The sequence below is a fragment of the Chlorocebus sabaeus genome, chromosome 20 (genome assembly GCF_047675955.1).
Source record: "Chlorocebus sabaeus isolate Y175 chromosome 20, mChlSab1.0.hap1, whole genome shotgun sequence".
NCBI classification, from domain to species: domain Eukaryota; kingdom Metazoa; phylum Chordata; class Mammalia; order Primates; family Cercopithecidae; genus Chlorocebus; species Chlorocebus sabaeus.
Genome location: NC_132923.1, coordinates 6310954 through 6332604, shown reverse-complemented (window position 1 = coordinate 6332604; position 21651 = coordinate 6310954). Strand labels below are relative to the sequence as shown.

The 21651-nt window shown below is 43.5% G+C and overlaps 1 protein-coding gene across 10 annotated transcripts in view; it reads right to left on the bottom strand.

The window, feature by feature from the left end:
- ARHGEF11 (Rho guanine nucleotide exchange factor 11) overlaps nt 1–21651 on the bottom strand; it is a 110102-nt gene that overhangs the window by 48385 nt on the left and 40066 nt on the right. For all 10 annotated transcript variants that reach the window (XM_007976680.3, XM_037997727.2, XM_007976683.3 and 7 more), the window contains exons 2-3: nt 3096–3187; nt 1329–1427 (exon numbers count right to left, since the gene is read on the bottom strand). In XM_007976680.3, coding sequence (XP_007974871.3) covers nt 1329–1427; nt 3096–3187 — 191 coding nt within the window. The remainder of the gene's footprint in view (nt 1–1328; nt 1428–3095; nt 3188–21651) is intronic.

The window sequence follows — 21651 nt, the reverse complement described above, 5'->3', positions numbered from 1 at the left end:
ATTCTCTTTTCATCTTTCCTGTGAACATATCCCATATCTTCCTCCAAAATCAATGCAAGTCTATTTTCCCTCCTGCTCTGCACTATCAGGAAACCTGCTCCCAATCCTTTCCTTGTGCTCTTGTCTAAGCCAAGCCTAGGATGTTCCATGTCACCAGCCCAATGCTACTTACTGCACTGAAGTTTACTCCTTTTAGGGACACTTCTTTACCCTTTAAGGACTCTTCCACTCCCACTGCCTTTTCTGAGACGGAGTCTCGCTCAGTCACCCAGGCTGGAGTGCAGTGGCACGATCTTGGCTCATTGCAAGCTCTGCCTCCCAGGTTCACGCCATTCTCCTGCCTCAGCCTCCTGAGTAGCTGGGACTACAGGCGCCCGCCACCACGCCTGGTGAATTTTTTTGTATTTTTAGTAGACACGGGGTTTCACCATGTTAGCCAGGATGGTCTCGATCTCCTGACCTCGTGACCCACCCACCTCGGCCTCCCATATTGTTGGGATTACAGGCGTGAGCCACTGCGCCCAGCCACCCATTGCCTTTCTGATTGTCTTCCTCAGCCTGGACCACCAACCATGGTTCCACTACCTGGCATATGCTAGAGTTTTGACTGTTCACGCCCCTTCTATACACAACTAGTAACTGGATGGATTTGGCTATGATACCCACCCACTCTTCATTTCCTTCCCACCAAATTCCTATCCTGCTGATCTGCTTTTCATTTCCATCTTTCAAACTACTTCTAAAAATCCTGTTTCTTTTAAGAGGGCTTCCCAAATGATCACAAGGAAAATGGCTATGCCTCAAATCACAAACTACTCAAACTTCCAAACACCATTTCCCCTGACATCACATCCAACATATATCATTCATCTGTTTGTAATTTATTATTTAATGTTAATTGTATCAGCAAATGTGCTCTGTAATCATTTGGACCATTGTGCCTGTCTCAGGTTATAAAACTGTAGAAAGTGACCATCTGTGCACTTAGCCAGGTAATGTGGAGGTAAATATGAAGAAAGGGAGTCTTTGATTCTTCCACAGAATCTTGTGACATCTTCAATGGCAATCAGACATCTGCCTGATGATGACCTGACAGCTATTTTGCTGGTTTTTCACTTCCCAGCCAGGGAAGCAAGCACAAGGTGCAATCTCTAGAAATTCTGCCTGGGGGCTTAGCATTGAAGAGGCTTCCCCAGGCACCCATGGAGAACCAGTTCTAGAGTAATTCATTCATGCCCCACAGGAAAGCACAAGTAGAGTGGCACTGTCACATACATGGTGGCTTTGCAAGAACTGTCCACCGTGGGCAGGAGGGATGCAGCACTCACCAGGCCGCACAGACTGCACCAGAACAATGCGATCCCCACTGACTGTGAAGCCGAAGCCATGCTGGTCCTTTTGGATAATGACACAGCGTTGAACGAGACCTGGGAGGCGGAGAGAAAGGTTGAGTATGCAGTGTCATTGGAAGGTTAGTGTACACATGCCAAGACCAACCCAGGGAAGCCTCAGTGCCTTTCTCCTTCAAGAAGCCTTTTCACATTAACCAAATTCCCTAGACTATTCCTGTCTAAACACTACTGCAATGATGCGCCTCCCTCGGTGGTTGGCAAAACCTATAACTTACTTTGTATTCCAAATAAGAAACTACCCTTCTCTGAGGTGCTAAAATGCTTGTCTCTCACATACATGTCTGTCCCTTTTGGTATGTCTGGGTGAGACTGGTCAAAGAAGGGGCAGGACCAGGTCTAGCCATCCTCCTGAAGACTAATATTATCGATAAGGAGCCTCCCAGGGTTGAAGCCCAAGTGAGCCTAGAAGTTACATGTTAAGTGACATCCAATGAATGCAGCAAGTGGTATACCAATGCTTGTTGATTCTTTTTATAGAGCTGGGTAACTTATGCAGGGTGTCTTAGGAGTGGTCTCTTGCCAAATCCAGGGAAGGATACATGACAAGAAGAAAACCCTTTTATTTCGGAAATATTTTATTTTATTTCCAAAATAAAAGGGTTTTCTTCTTGTCATGTATCCTTTAAAAAAACATACAGAATTAAAAAACAAAAAGAAACAGAGGTTATGACTACCAAATGTCTCCATCCCTGTGAGTGTATACTAGACATTGTACATGTGTATGAGTATGTGTGGTTGCATCCTGCAATGATTAAAGCATGGGTTCTAGAGTTAAAACAGAACTGGTTTCAAGTCCTGATTCTGTCCCCAATAAGCTTGCAAACTTGGACATATTTCTTAACCTCTCTGTGCCTCAGCTCCCTCATTTGCAAAATAAAGATAATAAAACCTAGTTTCTACGTTGATGTATGGAGGCAATTTATATAAAACCCATTAACACAATGCCTAGTATACATCATGTGCTCAACATAAACACTAAGTTGCTTTACATTTAGAGTATACAGATCTGTCTGTATGAGTGTGCATCTCTATATCCATGTGTTTTTTTTTTTTGAGACAGAGTCTTGCTCTGTCACCCAGGCTGGAGTGCAGTGGCACGATCTCGACTCACTGCAACCTCTGCCTCCCGGGTTCAAGCAATTCTCCTGCCTCAGCCTCCTGAGTAGCTGGGACTACAAGCATGCACCACCACACCCGGCTAATTTTTGTGTTTTTAGTAGAGATGGAGTTTCACCATGTTGGCCAGGCTGGTCTCAAACTCCTGACCTCAAGTGATCTGCTCGCCTTGGCCTCCCAAAGTGCTGGGATTACAGGCGTGAGCCACCACACCAGACCATGTGCTTTTTTTTAAAAAAAGAGATGGAGTATCACTATGTTGCCCAGGCTGGAGTACAGTGGTTATTCATAGGTGTGATTCCACTACTGGTAAGCATGGGTATTCTGACCTGCTCCATTTCTGACCTGGGTCAGTTCACCTCTCCTTGGGCAACCCGGTAGTTCCCTGCTCCTGGGAGGTCACCATATTGATGCTGAACTTAGTACAGACACCTGACCGGCATAGCACACTACAGCCAGAGCTCTTGGGCTCAAGCGATCCTCCCATTGATCTCCCAAGTAGCTGGGAATACAGGCAGGTGCCACCATGCCTGGCTGTGTTTGTGTGTTAATTCCCAAGGAGGGTACCTGTTGTCTCAGAGGCATCCAAAGGCTGGCGATGGTGAGAAGGGGACTTGCGCTCAGGTGCAGAATCTCCCAGAGATGACAGGCTACTTAACCTGGAGAAGGAGTAAGGAAAGCATGTCAATGAGCTAGGCAGGGAGGGATCAGCCTTGTAGTAGATGGAGGCTCTGTCGAAAGGGGCCCTGAGTCTTGGATAATGAGAGACCAACCTGCCCACCCTGTAACCCAATCTGGTAGGACATTAGCCATGTGTACACCACTGGTAACACAACCTATCTGGAATCCTGGGCTGGCAGAGCAAGCATGATCTCTTTAATACTCAGCAAGGTGTGAAGGGAAATAACCCTTCCTGGAGTCAGGCAACAAAGAGACAATAGCAAGCAGGGGATGTGCACACATATACACGCTTGTTGGGTCTTACCAGGCTGCAATGGGGCTGATGGAACAGAACGGAGCAGCAGAGAAAATGAATGCAAGAAAAAGACAGGAAAAAACCAAACAGCCAGTTAGTTTTAGGCGATGATTTGCAAAGGAAGGGGAGACTGGAGGGAAGGACCAGGTGGGTCAAACACACACAGAGGTCTGCATGAGCACAGCATGGGGCTGTAGTGGCGGCAGCAGAGACAAGCTCCCCATTTAGCTTCATCTCTTTGTCCCTCAAAGTTCCACCTCTCCATAGTGATCTCCAGGAGGGTAAATGGGCATGAGTACAAGCCCGCTGGGTAACTGGCAACTTGCACACTTTCTAGAAAACAGAGTAGAGGAATGGCCCAAGCCTCTGAAAATTCCATTTATCCTCTGGGTACCATGGGAGAACCGGAATCTGGTCTGTTTGGTGGTAGTATTCCGATCCCATATTCAGCTCCGTTCCCTCAGCCGGCCTGAGGCACCTTGCCTAATTGGAAACTACTAAAGACCCTAAACCTCCAAGTGGTACTGATCACCAAATCAAAGGATTCACTGCTGGATCTCCTCTTCAACTAGGACCCTCACAGGAATAGAAGAAATTTCAATCATTGCTGTGGCACTCCTTTTTGGAAAAGTGTACAAGTTGCCAGTTCCTGAATCAACAGTTGCTGCCCCTCAGAAAGGGGCAATTCCTATCCTACCTATAGCAAATGACTAAGTAGAAGGCTACTCATGGAAGCACTGTGTGTGATGGCAAAGCACTGGAAATAATCTAAATGTTCACAATGAGTGACTGGTTAAATAAATTACAGCAATATAATGACACAGAATTCAGTCATAAAAAAGAATGAAGAGGCTCTTTATACAGGATAGAGAATGATCTCCATGATATGTTACTGAGTGAAATAAACAAAATACAGAATTATTTGGACAGTTTAAAAAAGTGAGTAATGTAATCCCAGCACTTTGGGAGGCCGACACGGGTGGATCACGAGGTCAGGAGATCGAGACCATCCTAGCTAACACGGTGAAACCCCGTCTCTACTAAGAAATACAAAAAAACTAGCCGGGCGAGGTGGCGGGCGCCCGTAGTCCCAGCTACTCGGGAGGCTGAGGCAGGAGAATGGCGTGAACCCGGGAGGCGGAGCTTGCAGTGAGCTGAGATCCGGCCACTGCACTCCAGCCTGGGCGACAGAGCGAGACTCCGTCTCAAAAAAAAAAAAAAAAAAAAAAAAAAAGTGAGTAAAAGAGAGAACAAAATTATGTGCTTATATATGTTTAAATATTTATTTACATATACAAAAATATCTAAAATATCTCTGGAAGAATACAAAAGAAACATAACATGGTTGTCTCTGAGGAGGGAGACTGGGTGGCTGGGGCACAGGAATGGAACTGCAGGGTTTTATTATATTCTTTGGTACTTCTAAAGTTTGAAATCATGTGAGGGTACAAGTAACTTATAAATATAAAGGAGGGGGTCTTCGTCCCCCCTCACAGTGGCACCCCTCTTACCTGGACAGGTGAGACTGCTTTTTACTGGCTGATCTTTGGATCAGAGAGAGAAGGACATCAAGGAAGAAGAGAGTGTGGGCCCAGGAGGGAGCGATGCAGGACAGGAGGAAGAAAGAGAAAGAAAAACAAAATACGACATAAACCAGACAAGACACTAGAGATGGTTGGTGCAAAGAAAAACCACAACAGAGCCAAGAGTGACCCAGAGGAGGCACCTGGTCACAAGGTGAGCTTACTAACAGCCATGAGCTTACTAACATCCCCTGTCATTTTGCCGCTTAAAACCTTTTAGAACCTCCCCACCGTACTCAGGAGAACAGTCATCTGTCCTCAGCTAGGCCATTCACCACAGCATCTAACAGGAAGTATAATGCCTGATGCCCAGGGAAGTGCCCTTTGATGTTTTCCACAGCTCCCAGTATCTATCCTTTCTGCAGCTCAAATACCCAACTGAAAAAGCTGTTATTCACTTGTCTGTAAAGCCATACATGCAAGGTTGCAAGGTCCATGAAAGCAGAGAGGGTCTTGCTGCTGTGGTCCTCAGTGCCTGATGTGGTAGGGGCTCAGTCCTATTCTTGGTCCTTGCTCTTTACTGTCCTCTTTTCACTTGCTATGGTTTCTGGCTTCTGTCTCTGTCTACACTGTTCCTTCCTCCTACATGTTCTGCCTACTTTATTCTCTATGACTGCACAGGGTTATCTATGCTGGGCTTGAACTCCTCCTCCTTCCTACCTAAAAAGAAAGCCCATCTTATCTTGGGACACCTCGGGCCTTCTTGCCTTGTTCTTGACCCCACCAGGAAGCTGGCTTCCTATGCCCATATTAAAGCCTAGAAGGTGCATTTGAACCTAAGAACCTGATATGGTTTGCATTTGAGCTGAGGCATAAGCAGTTCCACATAATCAAAGGCAAATGAACCAAAAGGTCCATGTCCCTGCTGTCAACAACTGTTAGGGGCATGGACAAAGACCATTTCAGCAGTCATCAAAAGTTTCTCTAAAATAAAACCACAAGCTAGGGCAGGTATGTGGGGGACAAGGAGATGGCAACATAAGTATACTTGCAACAGATGCATACTTTTTTTTTTTTTTTTTTTTTCCCTGAGAGCTTAAAAGAGAGAAAACTACCATTGAACTGAAGGAGGAAGAGATGCCTATGGAAGGCAGGCCTAGTGGACAGAATCAATGGATAGACTATTGTGTCAGCTGGGTTGTGCGTCCAAGTACATATTTGGGAGGAAGACCTTGGAAGGTTAAAAATCTGAGAAACAAGGAAAGGAGAGAGGAAGGTAGTTTGGCCTGAAATGGAGGCTGTCATAGATAGAAAAGACTTTAATGGCGGCCCCTCCCTTTTCCTGATGACATTCTCATCAAAATTTGACAGCAGAGCTCAGATTCTGCTCAGCCTAAACCTGGGGGTATGGAGGTGACCCTGAAGAGTGGAGAATTTCCCCCCAAATTTGTACTCTAAATGGCACCAGTGAGACAGATTTCCTGACCCAACTTCTCAGTTATCCCCTACTGCCAGTCAAAGAAATCCGTAGGTTCTTTATAATCTTTTCCCAGAGTCGCTCCTTTCTTTACATAATCATTGACAATCATCCCTTTAAGCTACATGTCTAGTGCCTCATGCCTGGATTACTGAAAAAAAAAACTTTTCCACTCTCCAGTCCATCCAGCACTCCACCACCACAGACTAACTTACCCAAATACTACTCCCTCAGGCCCTCTCATCAAGAACTTATTATCTACACAATCAGATGTGCCTCCAATAACCTGGTATTAAAGGACTTTCATCCTGTGGACCCAAATGTCTTTTCAAATTCATCTCTGATTACTTGCCTACTACCTACCTCTACTGGATCCTAAGCGATGCTGTACTCATTCCCATCTCTGACTTGATGGTTGCCGTCCCTTGTCATCTCTGTCCAACTCCTACTACTTTTTCAAGGTCATGATCAAATGGCATTGACTCCATGAAGCAATCCCTGACCACTGCAGCACACATTTCATTTACCCCAACATTTTATTTTGAAAAATGTCAAACTACATTAACATTGAAGCAGCAGCATGGTGAATATCTATATGCCCTTCATCTAGATTCAGCAACTAACATTTGTCACATTTGCTTTATCTTTCTATGTTTATACGTTTTTTTCTCACTTGAAAATTGCAGACATCATGACACTTCACCCATATTTTAGCCTATATCCCCCTAAGAGCACTGAAATTCTTCTATATAACCACAATGCCATCAGCACACCCAATGAGTCTGATACAGTATTATCTAATATACAGTACACATTCAAATTTTCCCAATTGTCTTATTAAGTTCTTTATAGCTATTCCCCAATTGCCTCAATTCAGGGGCCAATCAAAGATCTCGAATTATACTTATGTCATGTCTCTTTCAGATTAATTTAATCTAGAACCCTCCCCACTTTTCTTGGTCTTGTCTCTCATAACACTGACGTTTTGCAGAGTCTAGGTGAGTTATCTTGTTGAATGGCCTACAATCTGGATTCATCTGATGCCTCCTCATGGTTAGATTCATGTTAAACAGTTTTAAGAGACTATTACATAAGTGATATTGGACAGCTTGTCCCATTTTTGTGATGGTAGGTTTGATTACTTAGGTAAAGTGGTACTCCTGAGATTTTTTCAATGGTAAAAATCTACTTTCTCATTTGAATTAATGAGAAATCTGTGGGATGATATTTTGAGACTGCATAGATACTCTGTTTTCCAACATCTCTCATCCAACAGTTTTACTCTCCATAGACGATTCTTGCCTAAAGTGCTTATTGCACTGGTGCCTGCAAAATGGCAATTTGCTAATTCTATCATTCCTTCTACATATATTAGCCGGTAAGCTTTTACAAAAAACGTCATCTCATCTCTTTTCTGGAGTAGTGCTATGAACTCACAGATCTTGTTTCCCCCCCCAAAGTAATACATTATACTCTATTACCCTTAAAAAAAAAAAGTTTAAAATGTTCCAATTTGACCAGTGCGAGCTTCTGAAAGCCAGCTCCTGTGTCCTTTTAACATGTCACCATCTGTCTTTGATCATGTCCTTGCTTTCTGGCACAAAAAGGTACTCCATGCTCACCTTGTACTTTCCCTATGCCAGACCGGGAATCAAACATTTCTCCAAGGAGCCCTGTTCCTTTTAGCAGGAAATGCATTTAGCTAGGTACTCATTGCTGCTGAGCTGTCCCTCGTTCCAGGCCCTTTTAATGGACAAGAGCTAGAAACATTCATTATAAATTTTTGAGTTCACACTGGTATCTCCAATTTGAACTCAATACAACAGGGTTCTTCATCTTCCCCATTCCATACTGTATCTTCCTTTTCTCATATTGAGAACCCCGTTCCTAAACAATACCAATATATTTACTCACTGCTCTATTCAATATGCAGAAAAGATAGTTCCTGGAGTTACTACATCAATATCACTAGTAACAACAAACCTATGAAGTTCAAGGTTTTCTTGCAGTTCTTTTTGTCCTCAGACTATATCCCAGTACCATCAGTAATGTGTGTGAAAATTTCTGGGTTAATCTGTTGGGTTTTTTGTTTGTTTTGTTTAGTTTTTTTAGACAGGGTTTCACTCCATCAACCAGACTGGGGTGCAGTGGCACGATTACAGCTCACTGCAACCTCTGTCTTCTGGGTTTAAGTGATCCTCCTGCCTTAGCTTCCCAAATAGCTGGGATTACAGGCAAACATCACCACGCCTGGCTAATTTTCGTATTTTTTGGAGAGATGGGGTTTCGCCACGATGCCCAGGCTGGTCTTGAACTCCTGGGCTCAAGTGATTCACCTGCCTCGACCTCCCAAAGCACTGGGATCACAGGCGTGAGTCACTGTGCTCAGTTTTAATCTATTTTTATGTTATCAATTTGAGATATATTTAGGTTTCTTTTTATATTTGTACTGAATTTTAGGGTTTGCTTTCTTTCAAGCTTATTTATTTCATTTTTTGAATATATTAAACATTTACACGGTTGAAAATCAAAATGAAATTTTAAAAGTATATTCAGAAGTATACCTATTCTTTCTCTCCATTCCCCAAGTAACCATTTTCATTTGTTTTTGGTTTCCTTGCTGTGTGTCTTCTTGTAAAACTAAATAAATACCGATACATATTCGTATTTTCCCTTCTTCCTTACACAACAGGTAGTATCATCCCCTTTTGCGCTTTGCTTTTTTCACATACAATATCTGTAGAGTAACCCGCAGATCTCTTCCTCTTCTTTACAAGGCGGCCCGCATTGGCGCACACATTCTCCCCTCCTCCAAGGCTCCCTGTGTCAGTCCTGCCTATCTGCTGGAGGGCAGAGGTTGCAGTGTGGACTTCCCGGTATGCCTGAGTGCAGCACAAGGCACAAGCAGGTGCTTTCTAACTATGCAGCCACATGCTCCTCTCCCCAGCCTATAGGGTGGGCAACAAAGCAAGGAGATGCTTGGTGACCTTCCAGAGAGCCCACATATCCTTTTTGTTGGCCTGCAGTGTGTCTGTGTGTGAATGTGTATGTGTGTATATATATATATTTTAAAAGTTAGTTGCTAAGCAATAAAATACACATTTCTGACTTATCTTGAAAGGTCAGTCAGAAGTTCTGGCATCCTCAAGCTTACGGTCTCACATAGTGACAATCAGCTGAAAATGGGTGGTGGCAGCCCTCTCCAGGTGAGCATACCTTACCTTTCCCAGTCACCACTGCCCTTAGCTTACACTGCCCACTGCTTCACTCAGACCCCTACAAAGTATACGAGTTCGAACTTAAGGTGGCCAAACAGGACTGGTTTCTGGAGTTTAAAGAAACAAAGATAAGCAAACAACATTATGTCCTTTCCATCTGTCAATGGGAGGTTCCTGGTCTCCTCACTCCTACCCCATCACAAATGTGTAAATGAGGACAAGGCCTAGAACATCCACATTCTGTGGTAATAATGAAGAAATTCTTACTACCTACCAGGTGCTGTGCTAAGCACTTGATACAACCTTATCTAATTCAATCCTCACAAAAGTCTGCTGAAACAGGGAGTGCATCCCCATTTTCCAATACGGGAACAGAGAGGTTAAATAAATGAAGTTAAGATGTGCATAAAGTTGGTGTGACTTCAACGTCTGTGCTCCTAAACAAAAAATTATATGACCTGTATATGCCACATGTAGATTTGCTTGGTCTTTATTTTCTCTTTTACATACATATATACATACACATTCAAGACATATACACATATATACATCACGTGCCCACACACATATAATATATATGACATGATTAAAGATATATATAATACACATATGCTATATATGTATATAAATACATAATACACATACATAAGATAGATGGATAGAGAAAGATAAAAAAGCACACTATACACAGGCTGAGTTAGGTCTTCCTGAGTCTGGGGCAAAGTAATATTCCTGGGCCCTTCCCTAAAGACAAGAGCAGTAAACCAGGAAACAGCCACCCTACCAGGACCTTAGCTCCAGATAAAGTCCATACTTACAGAACTCTGACCTGGTCTTACTGGTTGGTTTCCCTTATCTCCCAGGGTGGAGTTTTCAGCAGGGTCCTGGCACCCTAACTTTCTATGGATTCTGCCTCCGGGTAGATTTTTCCCTCTGGTCTGAGGCTGGCAAACACACCCTCCTAGGCTTGCATATCCCTACAGTAAGGGCTATGAGGAAAGACACCTGTTTGCATACAACCTCTGGTGATCTGTAAGTATCAGTCCCTCATCTCTTAAACTAGAGGATAGACAAATGGTCTCTGGCAGTGCACCAGAAAAGGTTCACACCTCAGTTGGATCACTTCCTAGCTATCCAGCAGCATGTGAATCACTTGAGGCCCCACCCTCAGGGATCCAATTCAGCAGGTCTGTGGTGTGGAATTTACTTCACCAAGCAGCCCAAGCCATTCCTTATTCAGAGGACCGTAACTTGGAGAAACTCTTGAAACAAGTCCCTTAATATCTGAGTCTATCATCAGTCTATCATCTTTCTTATCTGCAAAATGACACATATTGATATCATCTGTTAGTCTGTCTTCTGTTTTAGACTTAAGCCCCTGAGAACAGGGACCTTGTATCACCAGCTGAGTTCCAGCACAGCCTACTGCATAGTGAGAGTCGCTCCAAACATGTTGGCTGAAGGACCATACATGTCCTTTCTTTCTTCCAGGGCTGATGTGAGGGCAAAAAAGATAATATTTGTTAAGTACTTTGAAAGTGTAAAGCCCTCTACAAATGGTTTTATTGTGTTTTTTTGCTGTTTTTTTTCTTTTCCCCCAGGTGTACAGTAGGTGACCTATGCTTGAAAAATGTCAGGCGTGAGGGGAACAGAACTAGAATGAGTGAGTGAAAAATACCCCCAGGGTGTTCAGATTCTAGGTAGGGCAGGGCCAGTAAACCTCACCTTTCTACTTTCATGAAAGTCTTAGACAAGAAGAGATTTTGGGATTTGTTTGACTATCAGAGCAGACAACTTAGCAGGCAGGTGTGTGTGGAGAAGGGAGGCAGAGAACTGGCGTGTTGAGAAGGTTGCTTAGCTTGATTCAACACTGAATACTCAGCACACAGGCCATGTGGTATGGTTTTAAAAGCACAACTTTAGGAGTCAAAAAACTGGCACAAGCTCAGGCTCAGCCCTTTCTTGGCTATATAGTCTTAGGCAAGTCATCCAACCTCTTCAAACCTTAGTTTCCCAATAACAAATGTGGATAATACTACCTTTCTCAAAGGGTAATTGGGAGGACCAAATCACCTTCACTGATACCTCAAAGTTACAACAGTCAAACTACAATCAATCTCCCCTACCCTGCTCCTGATCAAATGTTTCCTCCTCAGTAAAACACTGCCATGCAATTGCTCACGCCAGATATCTGAGGTTATCTTTGACACCTCTCCGCAAATCCAATCAATCGACAAGTCCTACTGATATGACCTCCTAACATTCCTGAAATCCATCTACTTCTCCCCTTCTCTGCCACCACGATCATTTAAGACACCATCATCTCTCACCTAGAAGAATTGGCCTCCCCACGTCTACTCTAGCCCCCACCCATTCTTACATACAGAGTGATCTTTTAAAGAGAGAAATTAGAGGATATACACTCTTCTGTGGTTTCCCATTGTCCTTGTATGAAGTTCCAAATCCTGCACATGGCTAACAGGTCCTTGGTGAGGTCTCATGCCTATTCTCAAGCCGTATCTGGTCACTCTACCTCTCAATCACCGTATTTCAACCTCAGGAGCCTTCTCTCCCACCTTGGCCTGGGGAACCCACACTCATTCCTCAGGGTTCAGCTTAAGTGTCTCTTTCTCAGACACTTCCTGTGTTGGATCTCCCTGAAATTTACCTTTGTAACATGCCTAACTCAATAGTAACTACACTATTGTTTGGGTGCCTATTTTTCTTTCTTTCTTTTTTTTTTTTTTTTTGAGACAGGATCTCACTCTGTTGCCCAGGCTGGAGTGCAGTGGTGCAATCACGGCTCACTGCAGCCTCGACTTCCTGGGTTCAAGCTCAAGCAATCCTCCCACCTAAGCTCCCTGAGTAGTTGCCCGGCTTTTTTTTTTTTTTTTTTAATAGAGATGAGCTCTCACTATCTTGCTCAGGCTGGTCTCAAACTCCTGGGCACAAGTGATCCTCCACCTCAGCCTCCCAGCGTGCTGGGATTACAGGCATGTGCCACTGTGCCCAGCCTGTTTGGGTGCTTTTTTTAAATGTCTGCTCTTTTCCCATTTAATGATAAACTTCATGTATCTTGTTCTCTAGAGCACAGAGCAGCTCCAGAACACAGTACATAGTAGATATTCATTAAATATGTGTTGGAAGACGAAATCAGATATAGGTAACAGATCTTTAGACATCAAAATATCATAAGCCTATACTTATCACAGCAGTTGAGAGAAACATTTTTGAGTGACCTCCACAATGCATATAAATTAGGATTAAATTCATAATTTCATAGTTTTAACAAAGACTAATAAAGTAGAAGGGTGTTAGTGTTTCCATGGACTTAGGTGGGGAGTACGACTGGCAACCCTGTAAGAACTGTTTAAGTTCCTGAATTCTTCAATGCCCCAGATTGCTAGAATTGAATTCTGCACATAAGACAGTGAAGCATCAACTAGATAAGAAGCTGCATGTTAAAGTGTGTTGGTAGTTACAAAGTAGATTTGGGTAGGGGATGGCCAAAGAAGAAATCAGAGAGGAGGTGGACTTTAACCAGAGCCTTGGAGGAAGGGGAGGATTCTGACAGGTAGCTATGGTGTGGAAGGACATTCTAGGGGAGGAAGCAGAAGGCAGAGGGAGGACACACGGACTCTGGGGAGGCTGTCAATGCAATATGGGAGAAAAGGGGATGGATCTCACAACAGGGAGTGTAACAGGAGATAAAATTAAAAAGACATGGGTCTCGGTCCTGATTCTGCCACTTACTAGCTGGCTGAGCTTAGGAACCTCTCTCTCTCTCTCTTTTTTTTTTTGAGACAAGGTCTTGCTCTGTCATTCAGGCTGTAGTGCAGTGGTGTGATCATAGTTCACTGCAACTTCCAATTCCTAGTCTTAAGTGATCCTTCCGCCTCAACCTCCCAAGTAGCTGGGATTACAGGTCTGCACCACCATATCTGGCTAGTTGAAAAAATTTTTTTGTAGAGATGGGGTCTCCCTTTGTTGCCAAGGCTGGTCTTGAACTCCTAGGCTCAAGTAATCCTCCCGCCTCAGCCTCTCAAAGTGCTGGGAATACAAGTGTAAGATACCATGCCCAGCCAGGAACCTCTCTTAAACTTTTTGAGCCTTATAATTCACCTGCTCTGTCCTACCTATCTCACACAGCTGCTATGAGAATTAAGTGAGATAAAGTATGTCAAAAGGTTCTGCAAATACTAAAGTAACATATCATTGCTAGGGAGTATGATGGAGGGAAAAGACAGATTATGGAGGGCCTTAAATGGTATCTAAGGATTATAGATTTGATTCTTTACAGATGGGGGAGCTGTTGAAGGCTTTCTCGAAGGAGTAATAGGATCAGGTTTAGCCTTTAAAAAGATAAGTCTGACTGCAGTGACTAGAGTGGCCTGGAGGAGGAAAGGTTAGAGGCCCAGAGACCAGCTGCGGCAAAGCAGCTGTGCACCTGAAAGACAGCAATGCTGTGGAATGCTCTAGAAAGCACAGGTGAGAGACAGACTGCTGAGAGTGGGTTACTAGGAGCTGCCACCGGGAGCACCCTCTAGCCCTGCACTGTCTAACAGGAACCACAAGTCACGTGTGCCTAAGAGCACCAGAAATGTGGCTGGTTCAAATTGAAATACACTGTATAAAATGCACATCAGAGTTAAAGTTTTAGTTAAAAAAATATATATCTCTCAAGAACATTTTATATTAAATAACAGTATTTTGAATATATTGGGTTAAATGAACTATATCATTAAAATTAATTTCACCTGTTTTTTTTTTTTTTTTTTTTTTAACTATGGCTACTAGAAAATGTTAAATTACACATGGTTTGCATTATCTTTTTATTGGACAGCACTGGTCTGGCCTCCTTTGGCCATAGCTGCACCACACTTCCGCCTTCTCTCCAGTGGTGAGGCCTCCTTGCCCTTCAGAACAGTCAAAGAAAACTAGAAGCCTGCCCAGAGTCATCACTCCAAGAACTTCTGTCTCCCACAGCACCTGGTATATATTTCTGCCAAAGCACCTCCCACATTGTCGACCTCTCTCCTTGTTCGCTGGACTGTGAGTTCCTAAAGAGGCACACCAAGCTCATCTGTTTCCCAGGAAGGAAGCAGAGCCCGGCTCTGAGGGCACCATCTTCATCCCTTAGTAGAGAACAATCCAGCACTGCACTAGGCAGTGTACCCTTTTCTCTACTCAGAACCCAACACACCCCATCAGCCTCGCAGGCTCTATCAGCATGGGTATCGGCACAAGCTCACACCTGACTTATCTAATTTGTTACATATTTCTCAGAAAAATCTCAATGCCCAAGCTATGCCCAGGAATTTACATTGATATTGAGGAGTAGTGTGGTGAAGTGTGGAGTTACAACAGGCCTGGTTCTGCCTCTGGCCATCTGTGGGACTGAGAGCAAACTATTTTCTGTGAACCTCAGTTTTCTCATCTACAAAACGAGAATACTAGCTCCCTATCCTATCAGGCTGTTTTAAGAACTGGTGTAATGTAAGTACAGTATCTAGTACAATGCCTGGCATACTGCAGTACTTTAAAAATGGGTGCTATTCTTTGCTGTAAGACCCTAAGTCAGACATAAATTAGTAAGCTACTGCCAAAGCAGGCACATCTTGCCTTGAAACACAAAATAAACAAGTCTTGAGTTATCTAATACGCAACCATCATACAGATCTCCTAAGATCTCCTAGATGATCTACTGCTGATTATGTTTAGCCCATATTTATTTGCTTTTGTCACGGAGTCCTCCATCAAACTTATGTTCAATGAAAAGAATAGCATCTCACAACATCAAGAGGAAGCCAGGAGACCTAGATATTGGTGCTAATTCTGCCATTTACTAGCTGTGCAACTCCAGACAACATAAAGCAACTTTCAGGAAGATCCAAGATCTGGTTGTTAGGAGTAGAAGTCGGGGGTGGGGAGCAAAGCCACAGAGAGGAAATCATAGAGGCTGCCCCAGCAGGAGGGAGGGGGCAGGCCCTTCTGACAAGAGGGCAGGACTGACAGCTGACAGCCTAGACATCTGGGTTCTAGACCCACTCTGCCCTTATCTTTGTATATATTCTTGAAAAGGGAGAAGAAAATTACATATAGTGAGCATGTGTTATAGGCATTCATTTAATCCTGACAACCTAGTGAGATAACCGTGTTATTTTCCTTTACGGATAAGGAAAATGAGCTTCAGATCAGTTACATAAGTCGCCCCAGGCCATACAGCTATTAAATGGTAGAGCCAGGACACAAGTTCAAATGTGCCTGATACCAAAGTCCCAGCTTTCTCTCTCTGTGCCTTGGCCCTATTATTTCCACGACGAGGGAGCTGAGCTAGGTCATCTCATGTCCTTTCTTAATTCTGCTAGATTCTTTGTCCCTCATAATTCTTCTTCAGCATATCAGGTCTTTGCACCCAGGCAGAACTACATCCCTAGCCTGGAAAGGAATGATTCTCTCTAAAGAATAAAGGGAGGGCAGGCCATGGCCAAATGCATTTCAACTGGAAAAGAAACAAGAGACACCATCACCAACCATAATCTAGAAGCAATTCTGTGTCTACATTCATGATATCTACAAGATGAATAAGTATATCTTCATTTGAGTTTCCTGGTTTTCAACGAAGGGCAAAGGAGACGAGCAGAACCTAGAACCTACAAGATAAAGAACAGGCATCTGTCACAGGAACTTGCCAGGGTCGATGGGAAAGGCCTCCATCTGTGGAATGAGGGTTCCTCCTCGCCATGTCATGGCCACTGTGTGGCACTGGGCAAGCCACACCACTTCTCAGTCTCAGCTTTCCTAACAGTAAGATGGGAAGACCAAGCCTTGTACTTTTTGCAGGGCACTGTGATAATTAAATTATTTGTCATCCTAAAACCACTCTACAAGAGTAGCTTTTTTTAAATTTTTTTGAGACAGAGTCACACTGTCACACAGGCTGGAGTGTAGTGGTGCGATTTCAGCTCACTGGAACCTCCGCCTCCCAGGTTCAAGTGATTCTTGTGCCTCAGCCTCCTGAGTAGCTGAAATTATAGTGTGTGTCACTATGCCAGGCTAATTTTTGTAGTTTTAGTAAAGATGGGGTTTTGCCATGTTGGCCAGGATGGTCTCAAACTCCTGACCTCACATGAGGCACCTGCCTCAGCCTCCCAAAGTTGCTGGGATTATAGGTGTGATCCACCGTTCCCGGCCCTACAGGCATATCTTGTTTTACCTAATGTTTTCCTGAAAAGATAAGTAAATATGTTCTGAAGTAAATCATCCTGAAAGTGATAATACCTTAAATATAAATTCTCAAAAAGACTGGGTTTTCTTCAAAGAAGGCATACTTTATACCTTGTATAAACAGAATTGTTACTTGAGTTGATTTTTGATTATTGGCACAACTAAAGGACCAACCATAAAACAGGTACCCAGCATAACGGCCAATCCAAGAAGTCTTCATTTTGCTTTTTAAAAATGTGACATTTGGCCCAGAAGATTCACCTTTCTAATTTACTTTCTTAAGGTAGATTTTAAATTAGCTCCCTTTCCCTGAGTTCATACCAAAATTGATAGGAAAGTCCTGGGTGGCAGAGGAAAGTTAGTGTTTGGCTTTAAAACCACTGAGGTTAAACCATCAAATAGGTAATTCGTGGAAGTAATGGAAGTTGACGGTGTGAGGTCTGCTTGTCTTTGCAATCCCCTTCCTACCTTGGGGAGGCTGTATACAACCTGTTCTTCAGCTGAGGTAACTGGAGGTAGATGCAAACTGAGTCATGGCAACCTAAGCTCCCAACTGTAATGGGGGGCAGAAGCGGGAGGGGAGCCAGAGCTTCACAGGCTGAGTCCATAACCTCCACATTCTTGGCTGGTGACTTCAGGAAGCCCTGCCAGAAGTAGAAGAAAGAAGGGCGGGCAGGCAGGGGAGGTTATTCTCCACCCCGCAACAGGTCCCCCTGGAAATTCCTGTTCTACCCTTCTAAAACCTGTCCGGAAGCTCCCCTCCTTTAGGAAGCCTTCCTCAATGAACTCTCGAATGATGACCACTTCTATTCTTTGCATCCCTGGCCCTTAAGCATCTGACTACATCCCTAGCCTGGAAAGGAATGATTCTCTCTAAAGAATAAAGGGAGGGCAGGCCACGGCCAAATGCATTTCAACTGGAAAAGAAACAACAGACACCATCACCAACCATGATCTAGAAGCAATTCTGTGTCTGCATTGGTAATATCTACAAGATAAATAAGTATATCTTCATTTGAGTTTCCTGGTTTTCAATGAAGGGCAAAGGAGACGAGCAGAACCTAGAACCTTCAAGACAAAGAACAGGCATCTGTCACAGGAACTTGCCAGGGTCGAAGGGAAAGGCCTCCATCTGTGGAATGAGGGTTCCTCCTCGCCATGTCATGGCCACTGTGTGGCACTGGGCAAGCCACACCACTTCTCAGTCTCAGCTTTCCTAACAGTAAAATGGGAAGACCAAGCCTTGCACTTTTTGCAGGGCACTGTGATAATTAAATTATTTGTCATCTTAAAACCACTCTACAAGAGTATCTTTTTTAAAAATTTTTTGAGACAGAGTCACACTCTGTCACACAGGCTGGAGTGCAGTGGTGTGGTCTCAGCTCACTGTAACCTCCGCCTCCCAGGTTCAAGTGATTCTTGTGCTATCATCACAGATCCCTGCCTATGTACTGCTTTTAAAAGAAACTCACATATTCTACTATGTGATCTGTTTAATAAAATACCTGTTCTGAAGGACAGACTTACATCTTCTATTTTTTGTTTTTTTAGCACCAACTCTCCAACAACCTGAAATGGGTCTCTCAACCCATAGACTGAGCTCTACAAAGCATACCTGATATACATAGTTGGCTAGGATGCTGACGGAAGGCCAGCCAGAGAAAATCAGAGCCAAGTTTTCCAGTAGCCAGATCCCTGCAGCTCTCGACACTGTTTCATCACCCAGGATCCACTCTGGAGCTCTCTGTTGCTTACTCCATCCCCTCACATTGACTAATGGGCCTGGGACCACTAGAACATTAGCCACTGTGTTTATGACAAAGACAACCCCAAGCAACAAACTCAACATGTAGCTGCCTGATAGGAGGTACAATAGGCAGGCCACAAACCAAAAGAATGCTCCATTGACTCTGGCTATGCAGGCACTTTGCAGGTCTAGATCATACAGACGGAGGGTGCCCTCTCCACTGGGGGAGATCCCAGACCATTCTGTGGGAGGAAAAGTGGTTTTTAGAGCAGCGGCTCCTACCACTTCCAGCAAGTGTTGCTGTCTCTTACACTCTTTCCCACTGAATTACAACTTTGATATTGAGGGTCTTGCACAACAGCTAAAGGGGTGTTAGGAAGACAAAAACTATTGGCACTGGGATATGGGCTTATAATTCCCTCTGTAGGTTTACAAAAATGGTAGACATTTGTCCTAGAGCACTTAATTTGACTCACAATTTACTATCATGCAGCACAGTTTAAATAAAGTATCCTAAAGGTCTGAAGATTTGGATTATAGTCTTAGTTCTAGGCCTTATATTTCTCCTAAGCAAAAAGTGTGGTTGCATGTGCCTGCGTGGGATTGGGGAGCAGGGCGGTGAAATCATGGGAGAGGGGACGAGATGAATGAACCAAGTGGTCCCTGCAGCTCCTTTCCAGGGCCTGGACACATATGATTATTCTATCCAGGCACAAATCACATGATAATGAGGCTTTATTACATCAACAATGGACCACCTCAAACAGGGCAATAATAGCATTTCAACTTGGAAACTGCTAGTTCACAAAACACAATCTCCAGGAAATGAACCTGGATTGGCCAGGAGAGAAACAACGGCGACTGAGCAATCAATTTGGATATTATTCTCCATCGAGTGAGGCACACAGGATACACTCAACGGAAATCTGTTGAATGCTGAATGTCCAACCTTGAAATTCTAAATCCTCCCAAACTCTAGTGCTCCAAACAGCCCAACCTTGCCCTTCAGCCCACTTTTCTAGGGCTGAATTCAAGGATTACCGTCTCTAGTAAATTTTCTAACTAGTCCAACTTACCCAGTGATCCTTTCAGTAACTAAGTCATTTTGACCTGCATTTTGAGTCCATACGATGCTATTTCGCACTTGTTATCAAATCGTTTCATCCATATTGTTCATATCTCACTCCAACTAGATGATACACTCCTCATGAGCAGAAATCCTATCACATATACTTTGTTGACAGAGCCCGCAATAACGAACACAGTGCTAAGCATACACTCTTAGTAAATCCTTGTGACTGACTGATAAATGGGAACTCATGATGATGATAATAATGCGAGCTAGCAAATTCTTAAAGCACTTACTGAGACAAGAATGTAGGCTCCTGAGTTCTCCTCCCAGATGTAAATGCTGGCCCTGACATTTATTAGATGTGTGACTTTAGGCAAGTTACTTAATCTCTTGCCTCAGACTACTCATCCAAAAAATGGGGATAATAATAGAGAGAATTCATGAGAATGTTAGGATTCTATTTCATGAGAACGTTAGGAATAAATTATTTAAAACATGCAAAAACCACTCAGGCCAGGGCCTGGTACTCAGTAAGAACTCCTTATTGATTGATTGTTGATTATTCATATTAGCCATTCTTATTTATTACATTTAATCCTCACAACAACCTCATGAGGTGGCATTATTAATGTTGCCATTTTACAGATAAGAAAATGGGCTACAGAAAGGCTGAGCCACTTGCTTGATTTCATGCATCCAGCAAGTGAGATGAAGCTGGCATATGAACCCAAGCAGTTTAACTTCAGAGCTTTTACTCTGCTAATGCTTTGCACTCTGTCTAGAGAGAGTCCTCACCATCCATTTGACTTTGCCATAGATCCATCTTTAACTTACGCCAGTGTTCTAAAACCTCAGATCACAAATTTAGGAGGGTAGGGACTGGGGCTGCTTATTTTGAGTCTATACTATGCCACTTATTTGAATTCCCCTCATTCAAATTCAGATTCTGCTAACATACACTAAGCATCTGCTGAGTAGCAGGTGCTGTGCCAGATAGTATCTCACTTACCCCTCAGAACAACTATGAAAATATGTTTCATGAATGGAAAACAGGTTCAGAGAAGATAAAGGACTTGCCTGAGGTCCCAGGGTTGGTGAGACCTAGAGCTAGGACTTGAACTCAGATTCTCTGACGCCAAATCCAACAGCCAGCCTCACTAAGCCAGTCTGGCTCTGAGTGTTTCCTGACACAAGCGAGTAAAATGCAGTGCAGACAACTATTTGTATGTCTGCTGGCCAAATGCACAGGCTTTAGAATCCTGATGTTGACACTCACTGGGGCCATGACCTCAGGTAACATATTTAACCTCTTAACCCCACGTTCCCTTAGCTATAGCAGAAGCAACTATTACAAGGGATTGTTAAGAGATTAAATGGTAGAATTCATTAAAGCGTTTAGCACAGGGCACACATTAAGTGCTTAAAATATGTTAGCTATTATTATTATCACCACCATGGGAGAAGGGGGACTTAAGTTGCTCCTTTGTATTGGTCTAGCATTTCTCCACCTATGACTTAAGGGACATCCTTGTTAGAAAATACAGATATTCAAATCAAATCACTGATGGAGAAACTAATGTCTAAAGAGATTAAATAACTTGCCCTAGGTTAGGGACACAGTTGACATTCTAACTTTAAGCATACAACTCTTTACCAGGTCCTGCTATGCTGCCTCTTGGAAGTTTTCAAAAATGTCTAGCATTTCAGAGCATACAACCTCTCATTCAGTTCCAAAGGAAGGCCTTATATTCCTAACACTATCCTAATTGCTCCTTTTGAGCTTTAGGGATTCTCTGCTCCCCAACCAAAAATGGGGGCTGGGCACGTTGCTCCAAGTGGAAAATTCAACTCCATCCCAGGCGGAAACCCCAAATCTCTGCTGT